The sequence below is a fragment of the Neolamprologus brichardi genome, chromosome 13 (assembly GCF_056152115.1).
Source record: "Neolamprologus brichardi isolate AB-2024 chromosome 13, ASM5615211v1, whole genome shotgun sequence".
In the NCBI taxonomy this organism is placed as follows: domain Eukaryota; kingdom Metazoa; phylum Chordata; class Actinopteri; order Cichliformes; family Cichlidae; genus Neolamprologus; species Neolamprologus brichardi.
In genome coordinates, this window is record NC_142116.1 from 19,857,939 (window position 1) to 19,875,485 (window position 17,547).

General features: G+C 40.0%; 1 protein-coding gene across 2 annotated transcripts in view; it reads left to right on the forward strand.

Moving 5' to 3' along the window:
• Positions 1 to 6,640: 6,640 nt before the first annotated feature.
• Positions 6,641 to 17,547, forward strand: part of pde10a (phosphodiesterase 10A) — a 62,503-nt gene continuing 51,596 nt past the window's right edge. For both annotated transcript variants that reach the window (XM_006800826.3, XM_035912081.2), the window contains exon 1: positions 6,641 to 7,714. In XM_006800826.3, coding sequence (XP_006800889.1) covers positions 7,546 to 7,714 — 169 coding nt within the window. In that variant the 5' untranslated portion in view covers positions 6,641 to 7,545. The remainder of the gene's footprint in view (positions 7,715 to 17,547) is intronic.

Sequence of the window (17,547 nt, forward strand, 5' to 3'; positions counted from 1 at the left end):
AGGCATGACATGTAAATAACCTCAGGACATACAACAGTGTTGTTTTTGTTTTTGTCCCGTGTTATTGACCTGAAACGCTGCGGAATTACAACTTAATAAAAATGTATTTTTTTCTGTAGTTTTTAAATGAAATAATTTCACAACAATATTTGGTTTCTTCTAAAGTTCTAATTTTTCATTTTTATTTTTTATTTCTTATTTTGCCTTTTTCCTTCAGACTGGATATCAACTCAGTCTTTGTTCACACCAGCACCGTATCCGCTGGTCATATGCCACATTAGATCTGGGTCACCACACTGTGATATCACATGGGAAGCTTTAATAATTCTGGTGTCTATAGTCGTGTGCAAGCACAACAGCTCCTCTCGCGTTTTATGTAAGTTCAACTTCTTTTTGCTCAAAGTGAAAACAGTGTGGTATCATATAAGGAAGTACCCACTCTAAATCATACCCTATTTTTTCAGCTGTTTTACACCAAATGGGTTTCCAACATTAACAACATCTGGATTAAATGAGATTCCAAACTAACCACTGACACCATAAACTCATTATAAAAAATATTCTTACACAGAGTTTAAAGTGGGATCATCTTCTAATAGAATTCAGACCAATCATACTTACCTCTACAACCAGAGGACCTGCCCCCTGCTGGCCATTAAAAACAATGTTTGTTTAAGGCACTTCCTCAGTGACTTCACTTTTCAGAGAAGTGAATGTTGTGTCTTCTTTCCATGATGTGAGGTCATTTTTTATTTCTCTTCTATTTATATTGTTCGCAGAGTCAGTTTTCCTAACACTGAAGCCATTACTGTTACATTTGCTGTATATTCTGTATATGCTTTTACTACAGGCTTGAAAAGCATACTTGAAGAAGGCCCTTCTTGGAGGCAGAGGCGACTGTGCAACAACAGGTCCCTTTATGAGGCAGATTAAGTCATTTCGGTACCAAGATAAAACCCACAGTTTGCAGCACAGAAGGCCAAACCCAGCCTCTGGGTGACAATCAAGTACCCAAAATCCCACAAATCACATTGTCGGAGGAGGTCGGTGTTTTTACTTCCACAAAACCTAAGAAACACTCAGAGGCACTACCATGATAAAGTTGAAGAGACTGCAGGAATTAATCTACTGCTCTGCAGCAAAAAGTTTTGAAGAAGCAGAAAGTAAACTATGTCAATGAAAGGAGAAAGGAGCACAGTGTTAATCTACAGGCAGACCCGGAAAAACAACTAAAAATGTCCAGAACAGAAAAAAACACCTTCTCATCTGACATGCTACCAGTAAATGTTCTGAAGCACCAGATCACGTGACCTAGATGGAGTGAACTTCAGTGGTGTAATTTGTGTTACTGCTTCAAAGTGCTGATTGCAAATAAACTTGTATGTAAATAAAATACTCATAAGGTACTCATTTTTTAATGTAGAGTGGCAGAAATAATTATTTGATCCCGTGCTGAATTTGTACGTTTGCTCGCTTACATAGAAATGAGCAGTATCTCATGTTTATGGCATTTTCATTTTAATGGAGAGAGACAGAATATCAACCAAAAATCCAGAAAAAGCACATCACATAAAAGTTATGAACGGATTTGCATGTTACTGAGTGACATGAGTATTGGATCTCCGAGCAAAATATGACTGAGAACGAAACTCTCTAAATCCTTCCGGTTTCTTGGTTGAAGGCAAAGTGGTGAAGTCGCCCGGTACACAGCCCCAAAGCATAATGTTTCCACCTCTGTGCTTGGGTTTGGGGATGATGTCCTTTGGGTCATGCTCAGTATTTCTCTTCCTCCAAACACAGCAGGACTACTTGATGCCAAAGAGCTTGATTTTGGTTTCATCTGACCACAGCACTTTCTCCCAAACCTTCTCTGAATCATTTAGATTTTTACTGGCAAACTTAAGATGGGTCTGTACATGAGCCTTCTTGAGCAGGGGGACCTTGAGGGTGTGGCGAGATTTCAGTTATTTAGTGGTGACTGTGGTATCAACTGCCTCGTCCCTGACGTCCTTTGACAGCTCTTTGGTCTTGCCCCGTGGTGGTGGAAAGGTGGGAATTGGAGGAAACTGATTCTAAGGACATCGGGAGTATCTGTAGTTGACTGATGTGTCACATGGACATACAGTCAATCTGTGAACCAGAATTCTGGCTGCTTTGTAGGGGATGAATTGTTTTACTCAATGACATGCAAATAAATTTGTAACTTTTATGTGATATGTTTTTAGAAAAAAGCAGATTAAAATTAAAAAGTGGTCATTTCTTTGTAGGTGAGCGAACTTACAGATTCAGCAAGGGATCAAATAAATATTTCTCCCACTGTACTTACAGTATAACTTGTGTCTTTTTTTCCCTTTATCCCCACAGTTGTTACTTCCTTGTTGTACACACGGGCACACATTTTAAGTCGTGAAAATCACAGGCTGTATTAAGAAGAGCTAGCAAGTTTTTATTGTTTTATAAACGTATCTGTGTATCAGTGTCTCTTTGAAAGACAAACTTTTTAGGCATTTATATCCTGAATAAATATCTTTATTAAATACAGACGCTGGTAGTGATTTTACAGTGGACTGCAAACAATCATGAGAATTAACTAATAGTGTCACTCTTGAGGTTAGGCTAGTCTTTTAAGTCTTGTTTACTTGGTTTTGAAAAAGAAATAATAAATCTGTCACTGTATATATTTAAACCCAACTGGACTTTCATTTAAGATTTAATTATGTTCCAATTGTGTAACAGAAGATTTTGACAGCACTTTCTATTACAGTTATCGTTCTGTGAGGAAGTTCATCTTGTAAGCTTGAAGAAAGGAGTATTGTTTAACCAAGAATTACATGAACACGTTTTAATCCAAGTGTAGCATCACATCAGTTACATTTCTGGGATGTTGATCTGGTCAGTTAAGTAGCAGAGGGGGTTGTTAATCAGTTTTAGCTGCTTTGGTGTTAATGAAATCAACAACAGGCCCACTAGAGCAGCAACAATAAGACAACCCCCTTAAAAAGAATGGTGGAGGTTGTTATTTCTGACTGGTTTTTTTTCAATAGTTTTGCATGTGTCATGTGTCACTATTTTCAATTCGATTCCATTTTATTTATATAGCACCAAATCACAAGAGCGGTCACCTCAAGGAGCTACTTGCAGCATGAACCAACACCTGGATCCTACAGAGGTTGCACAGGTAGTCCAGTTCCTCACCTTCAGTATAGCAAATCAATACTTACCATTGCCAGAAGGTCAGCTCCTTTATGAAAGGAGGAACAGGATGAGCACTACAAAATGACCTCTGGCAGTCACCAATGTGAATGTCTCTTGTGATGCAGCCTGGACACATAGTCAGTGATGCACACAGAGTCTTAACATCAGACACCCTCTCCCTGGTAACCCAGCCACGGGTGATTAGGCCCCGCTTCTGTCCAGGTAGCATGCTCCGCCATGTATCAGCCCTCTTCAGCAAAGCCTTCAGGAGGACTTATCTGCAGCTTCCAGGATGTTTTGGATACTATTCTGCAGTCCATACATCCCCAAGAGCCCTAGAACTTTAGAGACTGACCTGCAAAGGCCCTATACCCCACCTCCACAAGCTTGCAGCACACCTTCTCAGCACACCTGCCAAAAGTCGGCAACCAGTTCTGCATGTTTTACCTTCTTTCTTTCCTGCATTTCCTCCAACTAATCTTCCCATTGGACAGTCAACTCCAGCAGGATGACTTGCTTCAACTCTTCAGACAGCAGGCCTGTATCAGGCCTACGTGTGGTGACTGTCTGGGAACCTCAGCTGTCTCCCAAGATCACCCAGAAGCTGCCAGTCTCTTGTTATTACCAGGAGCTTTCCCTGCACCCTTTGTTGGGGCAGTGTGGGCCCAAGAAAGATGTTGAAATACTGGTGTAAACAAGTCTGGCCCTGAAGGGCAGAAAAATTTGCAGTTGCCGTTGCTTCTTGCTGTGGTTTATGACAGCACAGATGGTATCTGCTAACACCCAAAGAAGATGCTTGTGGTGCCAGTGGTAACGCCCCCACCCTCCCAAACTCCTTGGCAGCTGCTGAGAATGTGGTCCAGTGTGACCTTCTGCTGGCAGAGGTGACAAAAAGGTGAGACAGCCAGGCCTCAACTGTACAGGTTGGAGGTGCTCAGAAGAAGATTGTATACCAGCTTCCCCAGAAACTTGAAGCGGAGAGCTTCCATCTTTTAGAGCTCTGCCGAAGTGATTTTACCTGCAGCATTCTCCCACTTGTTCAGGGTCCTTGTTTGTCCAGCATCACAGGTTTCCTCCTATTTAGCACGCAGTTTCTACTGAATGAGTTGGTGGCACTCTTTCTCCTTCCAAGCCCTGCTGGGCAGTTACCACTATGCCAACCAAGCTGTTATCCCGCAGTTTGGTGTCGTGACCAATATATTACTATACTATTACTACCTGTTTTTTCCCTCATAGGCATTTATTAGGTTCCACATTATCACCCCAGGTTCTGGCCTCTGATTACCCAGTTACATAAATTCCAGTGTAATAATACTCAGCTAAAACCATTGTTGATGCAAAGTAGGTCATCACTTGTATATTACTTTGGTAATTACGTGGCAATATCTCACCAATTATATATGATTACCGTCTCATTTGCACCTTATTACCGCACTGTTACTACTTTATTACCAAGCTGCAATAGAAAGTGCCGCCAAGCTTTCATTTTCACATGACTGTATTTTTTCAACTCAAACCTGATTATCTTCCCATTTTGCAACAGGAGATTTTTATTACTACAATTTTGTGACGTTATGATCAATGTCTCGTTTTTTTCTATTCACTCTTTGTACTCACACCTCAACAAAACATTTCGATAACTGCAAAATACAGACACTTAAACAATTCTGCATTGATATAAGATAAGATAAGATAAGATAAGATAAGATAAGATAAGATAAGATAAGATAAGATAAGATAAGATAAGATAACCTTTATTAGTCCCACACATGGGAAATTTGTTTTGTCACAGCAGGAAGTGGACAGTGCAAAAGTTATGAAGCAAAAATTAGAATACAATAAGAATAAATACAGTACACAACTGTACAGAATAGAATAAAATAAAATACTATATACAGTAGAATAAAATATGCAAAACTATCATGTTTGAAGATTAAGCCATCAAGTAACAAAAAGTGCAGAAAGTCACTAAACTGCAGGGGAAAAGGACATTATGACTGAAGCGACAGAAGGGTAGCCAAGAGGCACAAAAGCCCGTTCAGTCCAGAATATCAAGGTCAGTCTATAAGGACATCAAGACATCCTCTCCTTTGTACGACCCGCAACCGCACACTGACAGGAAGGAACGGACATCTAATCTGCTAAATCAAATACACAACTGACTCATGTCTCTAAGCATCTCACTGTAAACCTATCTGAGCAGCTGAAATGGTCTCAGCCTGTGTACTACAGAGATGTTTAAACTGGATGTGATTACACATCAGTGTTAAATAAATCCTCACTGCAAAGGTGGATTGACTCTAACTGGGGGTAACACACACCAAAAAAAAAATGTGACTGCTTGATTTTTATAGAGATTCGCATCTAAAGACACATATTTGTCTTTGGCATTGGTGTGTAAACAAACAGACTTATCCGTGTAGGTTATCTCTTGTTCTGTGCTCATGGCTTTTATAGACTATTAGAAGTGCAATAAAAAAAAATCCAAAGGGAAGGCATAATCATCAGACTGTGGAATGACATACAATCAGTCCTTGTTGCAAGAGTCAATTATAGCCTGTGTCCTTTGCTTATTATAAGGAATTATATTTAAAGCAAAAGAATCATCATCATCATAATAATAATAATAGAAACATCTATCAAAAAATCTGAAAAAGCCACGAAGGCAGGGTATTTCTCTAAGCTTAATAATCCCATTATGATCCCAATGAAAAAAAGCTCTCTGTCAAAGCAGGGAGCATTGACGCAAGCATGTCTTGACGTCAGTAGCTGCAGTGAGTGAGGAATGGGAGGGGGAGAGAGAGAGAGAGGGCGAGAGAGAGAGAGCGCGCGAGCGAGAGAGATGCGTCTTTGCCTTCAGAAAATACCACGAAATGCCAGCGTCACTGGCACGAATGCAACTGTAGCAACAAACCTATGTTTGATTTCCAAACTACTCGCTTTGACATCAGAGTATGCACATTTTGTAGAAACGATATGTGCGCTGCGCTTGAAATCTAAACCAGATGTAGTAAATGGAATAAGATCCTCTGACCCGGGAGTGCTCATAAATAAATCAACTATGAGAGAATGAAGGGCGGGAGGGAGAGCATTTGCTCAACTGGTGTCAGGCACACCTCTGTGACTCTCCAAAAAAGCAAAATGAATGTGTAGCAGTCACTGATAATCTGATACTGTCTGTGCAGTTCTATCCAGATGGATATCTCCTCAAAACCTCCAAGCACGCACAGTCCTTTGTCGCTGTAGCAAAAGAAGGGCGCTGATTTCACTATTCTCTGGCATTCCTAGGCGAGTCGAGCGGAGAGGGAAAAACTACCATCAAGCAATTTGTAAAAGCCAGACCAGTGGCGTCATTGGCTGCTGCTGTATATACTGTGCGTAATACCACGATTCTTCTGCCTCATTTATTCACAGCTCATTCTCAAGTTGCTCTGTGGCTCCCGAACACTGAAGTCAAACCAAACCTATTCGTTCAAGACTGGTCTTCACAACATCATGCGTGTTTGTTCGATTTATGTTAGTCTCGCACACGGATTAGGAGGTTTTGTGCGAGACGTATCACAGACAAAAACATTGTTCTCCACTCGTCGCTGGACTGATGGTATTGTGAAAAAGAAGGTACTGTACTCCCCCTACACTACTTCTGTAGAACATTGTCTCCAATTTTACGCTGGAAAGGAATCCTCCCCTCCTTAACAGATGTTGCCGGAGAGTGTTTTCTACACGCAACATAGTGTGTAGCGCAGATGTTGCCAGAGGAACGTATGCTTCGGTGTACTTTATCGGGCAGAGCACGTCCAGCTAATCTCCGTTTACGTTGGCCTTTACTCTTGAAGATACCCAAGAGTTCCCGTTGTGTCGGCTGTGCGTCATCCATGCCTGATTAGACTTGTGGTCTGACGTCGCCGAGCACCATTCAAGCAAAATACCTCACACAATGTTGAAAGTCTAAAATGATTTTTAACGCATCCGGGATGACGAAAACCACTTTTTTCTTTCTTATATAGAGGTGGATCAACAAGTTGCCTCCAGTGCGTAATTTCCATCTGAGCAGGTCTGGAGCGTAATCCGCGACACACGTGATCGACAAATCACTCCAGCTGCAAATATTTCTCATTTGTCAAGAGAAATAAACCCCGGACGGAGGTGGAGACGCATCTTGTGTGATTACGGCGGGAATCAAGAGCTGACGGGCCTCTTGTTTCGCTGCGTCTCCAGATGCTCGACTGGCCGCCACATGGTAACTTTGCGCACACAGCACGCTGCAAAGGGCACATATAGAGAAGGAATCTGAATGAACGGGACTGAGATTTATTCGCATTTCTCTTATCGCCACCCCCAGACTGTTGTATGTGTATTATACCCTGCCGGTTGAAGGTGTCTCACGTTGTCAGCAGATATCAATTCGGCGGTGGATATATCAATCACCCGAACAGTGAGCAGCAAATGTCGAAGAAACGGAAAAGTCCTGATGACCAGGACTTTGAGGACTATCCGCCTGCAGGAACCAGCGACCAAGGTAGGAGTGATGGTCACAAATGAGAGTGTGAAAGTTGAACTGTTGTCAGAGTGCAGCTATGTGAGCTCCTCAGGGATTCGTTGGTGTATTTCTTTATATTCAGATATTCAAACGGATCATTACAAATAGTTTATTGTAGGCAAAAAGGCATCGAGACCTGCTGATACTCTGAGGATGCACAGCTGCTGTAGCTGCCGTGCTAGCGCTACAGAGGCTGTGCAGTGGGATGGCCATGATGCCATGCACTTAAATCAGTATCTTTATCCCTAAAAACAATGTGCGTGTCCACAGATTACTTTTTATAATCTCTTATCAATCCCCGGTGGGTTTTTGTGAAATGTTAGGTTTTGCAGGAGGGACTTTAATTCTTAGGGAAATATAGGAAATGCCAACTTTGGTATCAGAGTCTGTGTGAACTCTGACGGGCTGGTGGCTTGGAAATAAACACTCAAGCAAAGAAAGAGCAGTTGCTTAAGAAAATGGATTATACGCCGGTAAACTATAATGCTGAGCCAATTTATTTTCAGAGTTCAGATCATGTCTAAATCTTCTATCAGCGTGGTGTAGATGCAGAGTCCTTGTGTGCTAATGGGCCTCACCATACCCCGGGAAAACGAGAATAAGCTGCTGTTAAATATTGTGGATCCAAATAACATGACGTATTTTGCTTGATACTCAGAGGGGACATTTCCACTGATAAATCCAAAAGAATACAAAAAACAGAGAAGTTTCAGCTCTTTTTTTTTGTTATCTCCATTATTAACATCAGTATTATTTTTCCCTTTTTAGTCGTTCTGATTCGCCTTGTGGTCTGTTTTAAGTGTCTTTGAGTAATTTTGCACTTCTTTATAGTAATTTAATTTAATCAATTTTCAATATTTTGACTTAACGTAATAATAATGTTCCTGGGCATGTACCCAGAAGGCCTCTACTGTTCAACTTAAGCCATGAACTTTGGAGAATGTTGAGCTAATGGATAATCAGGGAAGGACATTGACCAGATTTTCCCTTTTCCCACATGTAGCATGAGATAGTTCACTTCAAACACATTATCACTACTGGAAATACTCCCTTTGGTTTAGGCGTGGAAGCTGCATAAAAAGGGCATGCACAAGGCAGGAAACACAGTGTGAATTCACCAGACAGTGACCTCTGCTTTATACACATTACCTCTGCTTTCCATCACACTGACATTTTTTTTAGGAAGCTGGTTGGCTGAAGGTGAATTAAGGTCTGATCTAACATTCCTATTCTTACTTATGCCTCCATCAGGTAATACCTAAAAAATTCAGGGCTGCAGTGCATGTGTGAAAACACCATCATTCTTACTTTCTTCAGGTTGCCTGACATTGATCGACCCAAACAAACAACTTTCATTTTAGCTGGTTAGCAACTGTGTCTGGTAATTCTGGTAAATGCTCCTTCTCTATAAGTGGTTACTTGTACGGCTGAGATCCACGCTGGTTATAAGCCATATACAATTAATCCATACCTAGCAGATACCTGGCCAACTTAATGGTCTATCAATAATGTTAAAAAGCCAACTACTTTTTGACCACGCCTTTGGCTCCTCCCAGCCCCAGAGTCTTAACCCACTTTGTAAACATGTGGTCCGTGACGACTGTCAAACAAAAACCAGTTCTAAGTAAAATCAGCTCCATTGTTATGGTTTGCTTTCCTTAAAGTGTCTATGATATCATGCGACTGCTATGAGTCTGACATTACTGCCTGGGAAGTAAACCCAGAGTTTGCATATTAATGATTTACATGGCCAAATAGAGTACAGCTGAATTCTATTGTGTCCCCAGTGAAACCAAAAAACGCTGGTTTCCGTTCATCGTTCAGATCAATATTCAAGCATTCCGCCCCCCACCCCCCACCCCCCCATCAAGAGGTGGCTTTTAAAGTGTCTCAATCATCAGCGTGGCTGCTATTATGCTGGCAAAAACATAAAAAGAAGTTATGAGTTCAAGGCCAAGAACACCATCACCTTCAAGCTGATAGTCGTGCCTGCTTGCATGAATAGGGCTGTAGGAATGAAAATATTTTGCACAAGGACTAGACTTGTGTGGTGTTTCCTTTGCATACTACTTGTCAAGTTAAAAATGATTAACCATATAATCATTAAGCTGTTTTTGTCACATACACAAGCATGAATTCCTCTCTGTGGTTTACCTTTTAAATCACATTTATTGTACGCCTGAAACATATTGAGTTTTGTGCCACGTAACGCCTTTGAAATACAACCCTTAAAAGTATCAGTTAAAAAAACAACACATATTTTCACTTCATATGTACGGCCATGCTTGTGTTGCATCTCAGTTTTTCAAATGCACTGAAAGAAAAATTACAACTTGAAATTTCATCAAGACACCTTGCCGCAAAACAGCGTACAGTGCACAGTTTTCATGAGTAATATTTCTCAGAAAGTAGTTACAATAAAAAAAAAATTAAAAGCAGTGAAGTCTGTGAATTATTACAAGAGCGATATTATCTCTTAAAAGTAACTAAAGACTGGGCACAACAATAAAAATGCATTTACACCCACTGCAGTAGGGTATGATGAGTAAACCAATGCTTCTTGGCATCCACATACAAATGTACTGCAGGACTTAGCATAAATGCAAGCAGATCGCATCTTCAGATTTCAGGCTTGGCTCTGAATCTCGTTGGTCTCGTGCCCAAATGAGAATTTCCCTTGGCTAATACGGAAGGAGACCCTGGCGCTTCCTTCCCCAACTGTGCCTGGCATCTGTCACTACTTAGGGGGTGGACACACAGTGAACCCCACCCACTCAAGATCTCTCCATTCTGGATGCTTTGAGGCAGGTTTGGTACACTATGATACACAAATGCAGACACACTGTTTAAGCAAATCTAGATTTTAAAACAAATGCACGCAGTACTTCAGCACAAAAAAAGTTTTGGTTTGTTCAAATTAAATGGTTGCTATTACAATAAGCAGACAACAGAACCACATAACTAGCACTGGTCAGTGTGTGCTGCTCCTGTCGGTGCTCCAGTCACTGTCGCCTCTGAGTGCTCGAGCTTGCGTTTTCTCATGGAGATCGTTTTTGTTCACTCTGCGAGCCACAGTGGGGCCAAGAGAGGAGGTGTAGAAACAGGGGTACTGAAATTCATATCAGGACCACAAAGCATTTTTTGTCTTGCCTCTTGGTGTACAGCTTAGACCTGTCAACTGCCCTCTGCAGCCCCTCCACCCAACCACCGACAACCACCGTCGCAACTGGTTAAAAGCCTTTATCTGTACAAAACAACAGCTCTTACAGTTACAGGGTGATGCCAGTAAAACCTTTGCTATAAAGTTAATGAATGTGTTGCTTTGATCCTGTGATTTCCTTTTCCTACCATGCTTTGATTAAGTCGAAATAAGAAAAAAAAAGGCAAATGAGGAAACAGAAAAAAAAAGAAAGAAAGAAAGGATATGAGATAATCTAAATCCTTTCTTTCCACGGGATATCTAATTTCATACACCATTACCGGGAGCAGTGGAATATAAAAACAACATTTTCATATTAAGATGTAAAGTGTCAAACAGTTGTCCATTTGAAAATCTAGCACACACAAAATAGTCTCTGTCTTTTTCATTCATGTATCTTACCAACAAACGGAGACTGACTCAGTATTCAATCATTTTTTAAATTTTGTTGTCCTTGAATCCTAATGGTAACGTCACACTAGGGAAAACAGTGGCTGGAGACTATGGCACAACCAAAATTAGTGCAACAGTGTGTGATGAACTTGGAATCTGGTTACTTCCCAGATAGGAACCAGGTTTGCAACCACTTGCAGTCAGTCTGCTATCAGTTTGCAATCAAATGGGGTCAAGTTGGCAATTACATGTATTCTGTTTCAATAATTCGGGGATTACGTGTGATAAATCTGTGGAAATCTGTTGCCTTACACACACACAGACATTTCCATTAACTACTTGCATTCAGAGTCCAGTGAAAACAGAAAAGCAACGAGACTTGCTCGTACTCCGTAAAATTAAACACCATAGAAATTAGATGCCAGTTACTTGCAAACCTTCTCCAATATGTTTGACAGTGAATACTATCTGTCCAAATGTGTGTGTGATTGTTTGGAGAGAGGCTGTCTCCCATAAAGTGACCTGTGCAATTACCTTGCAATCACAGGTGGTTGAGTTTGTTGCACATTTTGGCCAAAATAAATATTTTCTAATATCAGTCGATTTGTTATAAATAAGAACATTATATACACTAGTAAAGGTCCACATGTTTGGCCTGTTCGTGCTGATGGGCATTAAATTAATATGACATGATCCTTTTATAAAATGCTGTATATGCATGGGACATTTTAGCCCATTGCTGGATGGTTTCCAGGTAAAATGATGAAGTTATGATTTATTATGTATAATTAAGCTTTTGTTGATATAAATGAGATGTTATATCCATGAAATAAAAAACATAAAATTTTTTCATTAGCTGTTACAAATGTGTAAAAGCCACGAAAAAAAAAAAGAAGATTTTAGCCACATTTTAGCCCATTGCTAGGTGGTTGGCAGGTAAACCGATGGCATAAAATATCATGAATGATTATGGTTTTATGGTTTTAAACGAAATTAAATCAAATTAAAATGAAACAATGTTTTTATAAGGTATTACAAGGGTCATTTTAGCTTGTTGCCAGGTTGTTGCTAGGCAATGTGACAACGTCTGATATAGATAAGAACCTTCAGGTACATAAGATGTACCCTTGAGCCATGTTTGGATGACTGTCAAAGAAACAAACAAATACATAGATATTTGTGTGCTATAGTGAGATGATGAACACGAGATGTTTCTCCCAAGTTTAAGCAACCCACATCACGAACATCATTCCAATAATTTTAAGCAGACTTTTTTCATGGAAGTTTACATGTTAGACGAGAGGATAATATTTTAAATGTGTCATTGGCAATTAAAGAAAGTGCTTGCCATATATAATCTATGATGTAGCAATGACGTTGCTGCCACTTCAATAACAATATGTCATGAAGAACAAAATGGCCTCCAGTCACAGGAGGAAAAAGACCCTGATCTTATGAAACAAGCGCAGACGAGGCCACTTGGAATCTCAGTCATTTTCTTCCTTTCTTTTGTTAATTTAGCATGCTAAGTGAGTAGCTTGATAGATTTGTTTGTTTGAGGTTTGTGGATTAGATGTAAGGATGGTTGGGTGTCTCTACCTTGGCTTTGTGCTAGCGATGCTGTTTGTGCTGTAAGACAGGAAGTGCAGCAGAGGTTGCTATTTGTGTTCTCCTCTTAAGATAAAGTTGTGCAGCAGCTCACAGCATCACTCTGATGACTCCGCTGCAGACGGTTTGGAACAAGAACAGCTAGTGTAAGAACACCTCCTGGTGGTGTAAATGTGTATTGCAGCTCGCAACGGCAAACATTTACACAAGAAAATAATCCTAACTGTCTTAAGTGCTTTACATTGCAACTTTGCAATGAAAGTTGTTGTTTTTTTTGTTTTGTTTTTTGGGGGGGTTTTTTTGCAGTTATGTGCTTTGCTCTCTCTTTAATTTAATAATTGTTGCTTGCTTTTATCGGTGTCCTCTGATAAGCGAACACTAGGTGGGGCTAATGTATAAAGATGAAATGCATGGAGATGAATCACACAAATCCACCACGGAGAAGACAAAAATTAATTCTGGTTTTAAAAAATTCTTTCACTATTATTGTTGTTATTTTTGTTTCTGCTGCTGTTTGCAAACTTGGTAATGAATACCAAAAAAATCCTGAAAATAGCAGATTTGCACAACTTTTCTTTTGAAAGGAAGTTTCCAAATCACAGTTTATGTGGACTGGCAGAAGGGAAAAAAATTAGTCTTATTGAGTGAAATCACTGCTGTAACATTACACCCAGGTTAAAAGTCAAAGCAAATAATTTCAAACAAAGAAGAAATGAAAATAATAATTTAAACTCCTGACATCTTGCAAGTACTAGTAAAATAAAATTTAGTGAATAAGTGACAAGCTTAGTGTGTGTGTGTGTGTGTGTGTGTGTGTGTGTAAGCATGTTTAGTTCATGAATGAATGTGTTATCAGTAAACAGGCAGACTTGATGTCTGGCTGCTTGGCCGTCTTGGCCTGTTCTGATGTCTGCTGTGCAGCGAGATCTCCAGCCCCCTACGTCAGCACCCATATTTCTCACATATGATTCATAGTGACTTTGTTTGGGTTGTGATGAGGAACGCAGGCAGCCAGCTACTGCTCATTCGCCCCCACCCACATACTCAGTCACTACTGAAATTCTTCCATTTCTTTTATTTTTTTAAATGTGTCTTCTTTGCTTTTTGTTGTTGTTCTTGTTGTCTGAGACATTGAATTAATTTATATCAAATAAACAAAACCAGCCACACTTCACCGACTCTGTTTCATTAAAATCATAGTATTTTTACATCATATTTTGTAAATGCTTCTTGTTAGGTTTAACATAATTTCTCCTTGGTGTGTCTGCGTGTAATGCTTACACAAAGAGCAGACAGCGCCTCACTGTACACACACCGTATACTGTCGCAAGAACACACACTGACAGGCTGTAAGTAATGTTCTGTGTGTGTGTGTCTGTGTGTGTGTGTTTTAAAAGGGCCTCCTTTTGGTCAGGTCATTGTTACGATGTCAGGATGTTAGTGTATGTGTGTTCAAGTGGAGTGGTAGCATTGTATAACACTAAGAGTTTGCCTTTTGTAATGCCAGTAGTAACTTATCACTGTGTTTGTGTTTGTGTGTGAGTGTGAGGTACAGAGCAGAGTGGTGCTGTGATGGCGGGCTGATGAGGTCATGGCTAATGTCTCCTGCTTGCGTCATTGCCTATAGGATGTGGCTTTTTGCCAGCAGAGCTGCAGCTGCTGTTCTGGTTGCTGTAACAGTGCAAGGGGGGAAAATGGATTATGTTTTCTCCCTCATATTGAACATTTATGATTAAAAAGACAACTGTGTGCCAGTTTATTAAGCTGAAACAATAAATTGAATATTTTTAACTAACTGGGCAATAATCGCAGGTGTGTGTTTTCCATAGCTCGCATAGGATCCCATCTGTCCTCCTGTGCACATCCAAAGACCCACATTTGACCTGTTTTGTCCGCAGTATTGCAAGATTGCACAGTGAAGCATTTTGCATGGAAAATGAGCGCTGTCTGTTTTTATTTTTTTTCCCCCTTCCTCCCCCCTCCTCCTCCTCCACAGACTCCTGACCACATGCTCATCATCGTAGTTATCCTTCAGAATTATGATTGTGATAATCTAGGTCAGAAGTGGTGCAACAACAGAAACACTGCCCGCTAATCTAAATAAGCAGGATTTGCACGAGTGAGATATGCATGAATGAATGAGTGTGTGTCTGTGGCAATGTAACAGATGAGGGTGCTGATGGGGTGGAAGGAAATGTGTGTGTGCATTTTTGAAAAAAAAAAAACTGTTTAACAGTTTGTAAAACACTTCTATATGGTATTTAATGGCATCATAATAGCATATTTTGCCTCACTGCTGTCTCAGCAATTCATCCTTTTTAGTTCTGGAGGAGCTATCAGGCTGTATACTGCATATATAAATATGAGCTGAGTGCTGAACAGCCTTGAAGAGCAAAGACAAACGCATTATGAGAAAATATAAAATCTTCTTCTGTCAGCATTTCTATTTCATCTATTGCCTGAATCCAAAGGAAAATCTTTTACTGTGAGCTACACTTTGTAGTGAAAAAAAATACACCCCTGCTGGGGTGTCTACTCTGAATGTCATTGAACGGTGCAGGATATGTGTGTGTGATACACATAAATTTCATTTTATAGCACGGATGCGTGCACATGTGTGTGTCGAACACTGAAGCAGGCATAATTTGTGCCAGCTCTGTGACGTAGAGGACATGAGGCCCAGGCGAGTGCTGTGAGTGGCAGTAACAGCATCTCCTGCTTGAGCCTGCCCCGTCTCTGACTTCATTGGCTCCAGCTCTGACGCAAATACCCCCCTCAGCCCCCACCCCTCCTTCAACCCACCACCCCTGCACACTTCTTTCATCACGTTTTTTTCACCCATTTAATTTTTTTTTCTTTTTTTGATTTATGTGCCTTCTGCAGTTCTCTCCACTGCAGCGCTCGACATCACATATCTGCTCCACCTGCCCAATTCCGAGCGCCTCGAACGTGCAATCTGTTTTTCCCTGACGAACTCATGCAAGCCTTATCAATATTTATTTTTTGGGCAAATTGTCTTATATTAACCTTTTTTTTTCTTTTCTTTTTTTTAAAAAATTTAATTATGCAGTGCGAGGCCTGGATCACAGTGTGCTACTGAGAGCATAGGAGGTGTTATACGGTAACATTAAATTTGTCAGCATGAGGCATGGCAGCAGAAACAAGCTTCCACTGTTAGAGTCTGCTATAAGACTGTTGAAATGTCCAGTGGAATATGTTCATTATGTATCCACATCATTGCATTTTATCCATCAAGTACACCGTGTAAGTGAAGCTTTAAATAAACAAAAGACTGGAGAAAGATTCAACATACTTGCTGCATTTTTGCAAGTCTTTTGTTCATTTGGCAAAAAAAAAATGTCTGAATTATGGTTCCTTCTGCTAATAAACACATAAAGTTTAAAAAATAATAATTTTAGCAAATTAAATCAAGACTCAAAGGTTCTAAAATTGTAAAGGGAGAAGAGATGGTGAAAAAGTGGCACACTGCACTCATCTCTTTAATGTGTCAATTATTAAGACATCGCAAGTTTGGTCTTAAGAATTTCTTTACTGAATTAAAAAGGAATGAGCAGAGCAGTAATGCTGCGTGGCCAGTTACAGCAAATTTGTACATTTCAGAGGTCTGCCCCACATCGTCTGTGACGTTCTGAATTTAGGCAGAGGAATTCTGGCACTGCTCTGAATTTAGAAATACTTCATTTTGCAGTCTGCTGCTCGGACTGTTGCCTTACAAACCAGCATCTCTAATGTCTCAATGCTTTTTTTTAACTGTCTACACTGGTTGTATCGATGCACGAGAATACTCATCAGCTTCCAGGGGAGCCTGACCTCTGGCCTACATGTAGATAAGGAAATCATATAAACTAAAACAATGCTCTTTTTTTCTTTTCTTGGTATTTTGTTTGTGTTTTCCAGCACTGACTATTGATTTTCTTGGATGTGATAAGAATGTACTCTCTGGTTTCCACATGGCAAAATGTGGAAAAAAAACTGCACAGTTTAGCTAAAATTGTATAAAAAGAGAAAACACGGCAAATGGTTAAATATTTGCCTCAGTTGTCTCTTCTAAATATTTTTCACAGTGTTCCTATTTTTGCTTTGACCTGCTTGCTAAAAAGGATTCACAGAACTTTGTGTGTAATTGCAAACTACTGCTGACATTTTAGGTGCACTCATGTTATGTTAACCTCTGTGGTGGTTTAGATTTGACTGCATTCCCAGTCTGCATAAACCCTCGTTGATTGTCTAACTGCTTATCTTTTCTACTACATTCCCGGATCTTGGCATTTATTTCAGTGATTGCAATGTTATGCTAATAACAACATTGTAATGTTAATAACAATAACTAAAGCTACAAAGCTGCAGGGATGCCAGGAGTGACAGTCAGATCACATGGTGTGTTGATCCAATGATCTGATTTATAAACAAAAATCTTTTAGGCTGGGTATGCGGGCTTGTGATCAGTTGCTTTGGTCTATAAATTTGATTTAGTAAAACTGGGTTCAAGAAAAAAGAAAGAAAAAATGATTTTATTACTGATGTATTGCAACTGTTTTGTTTGCAAGAGCTGGAGTGATTGGGTATTGACCAGATAACTGTTCAATTTGAG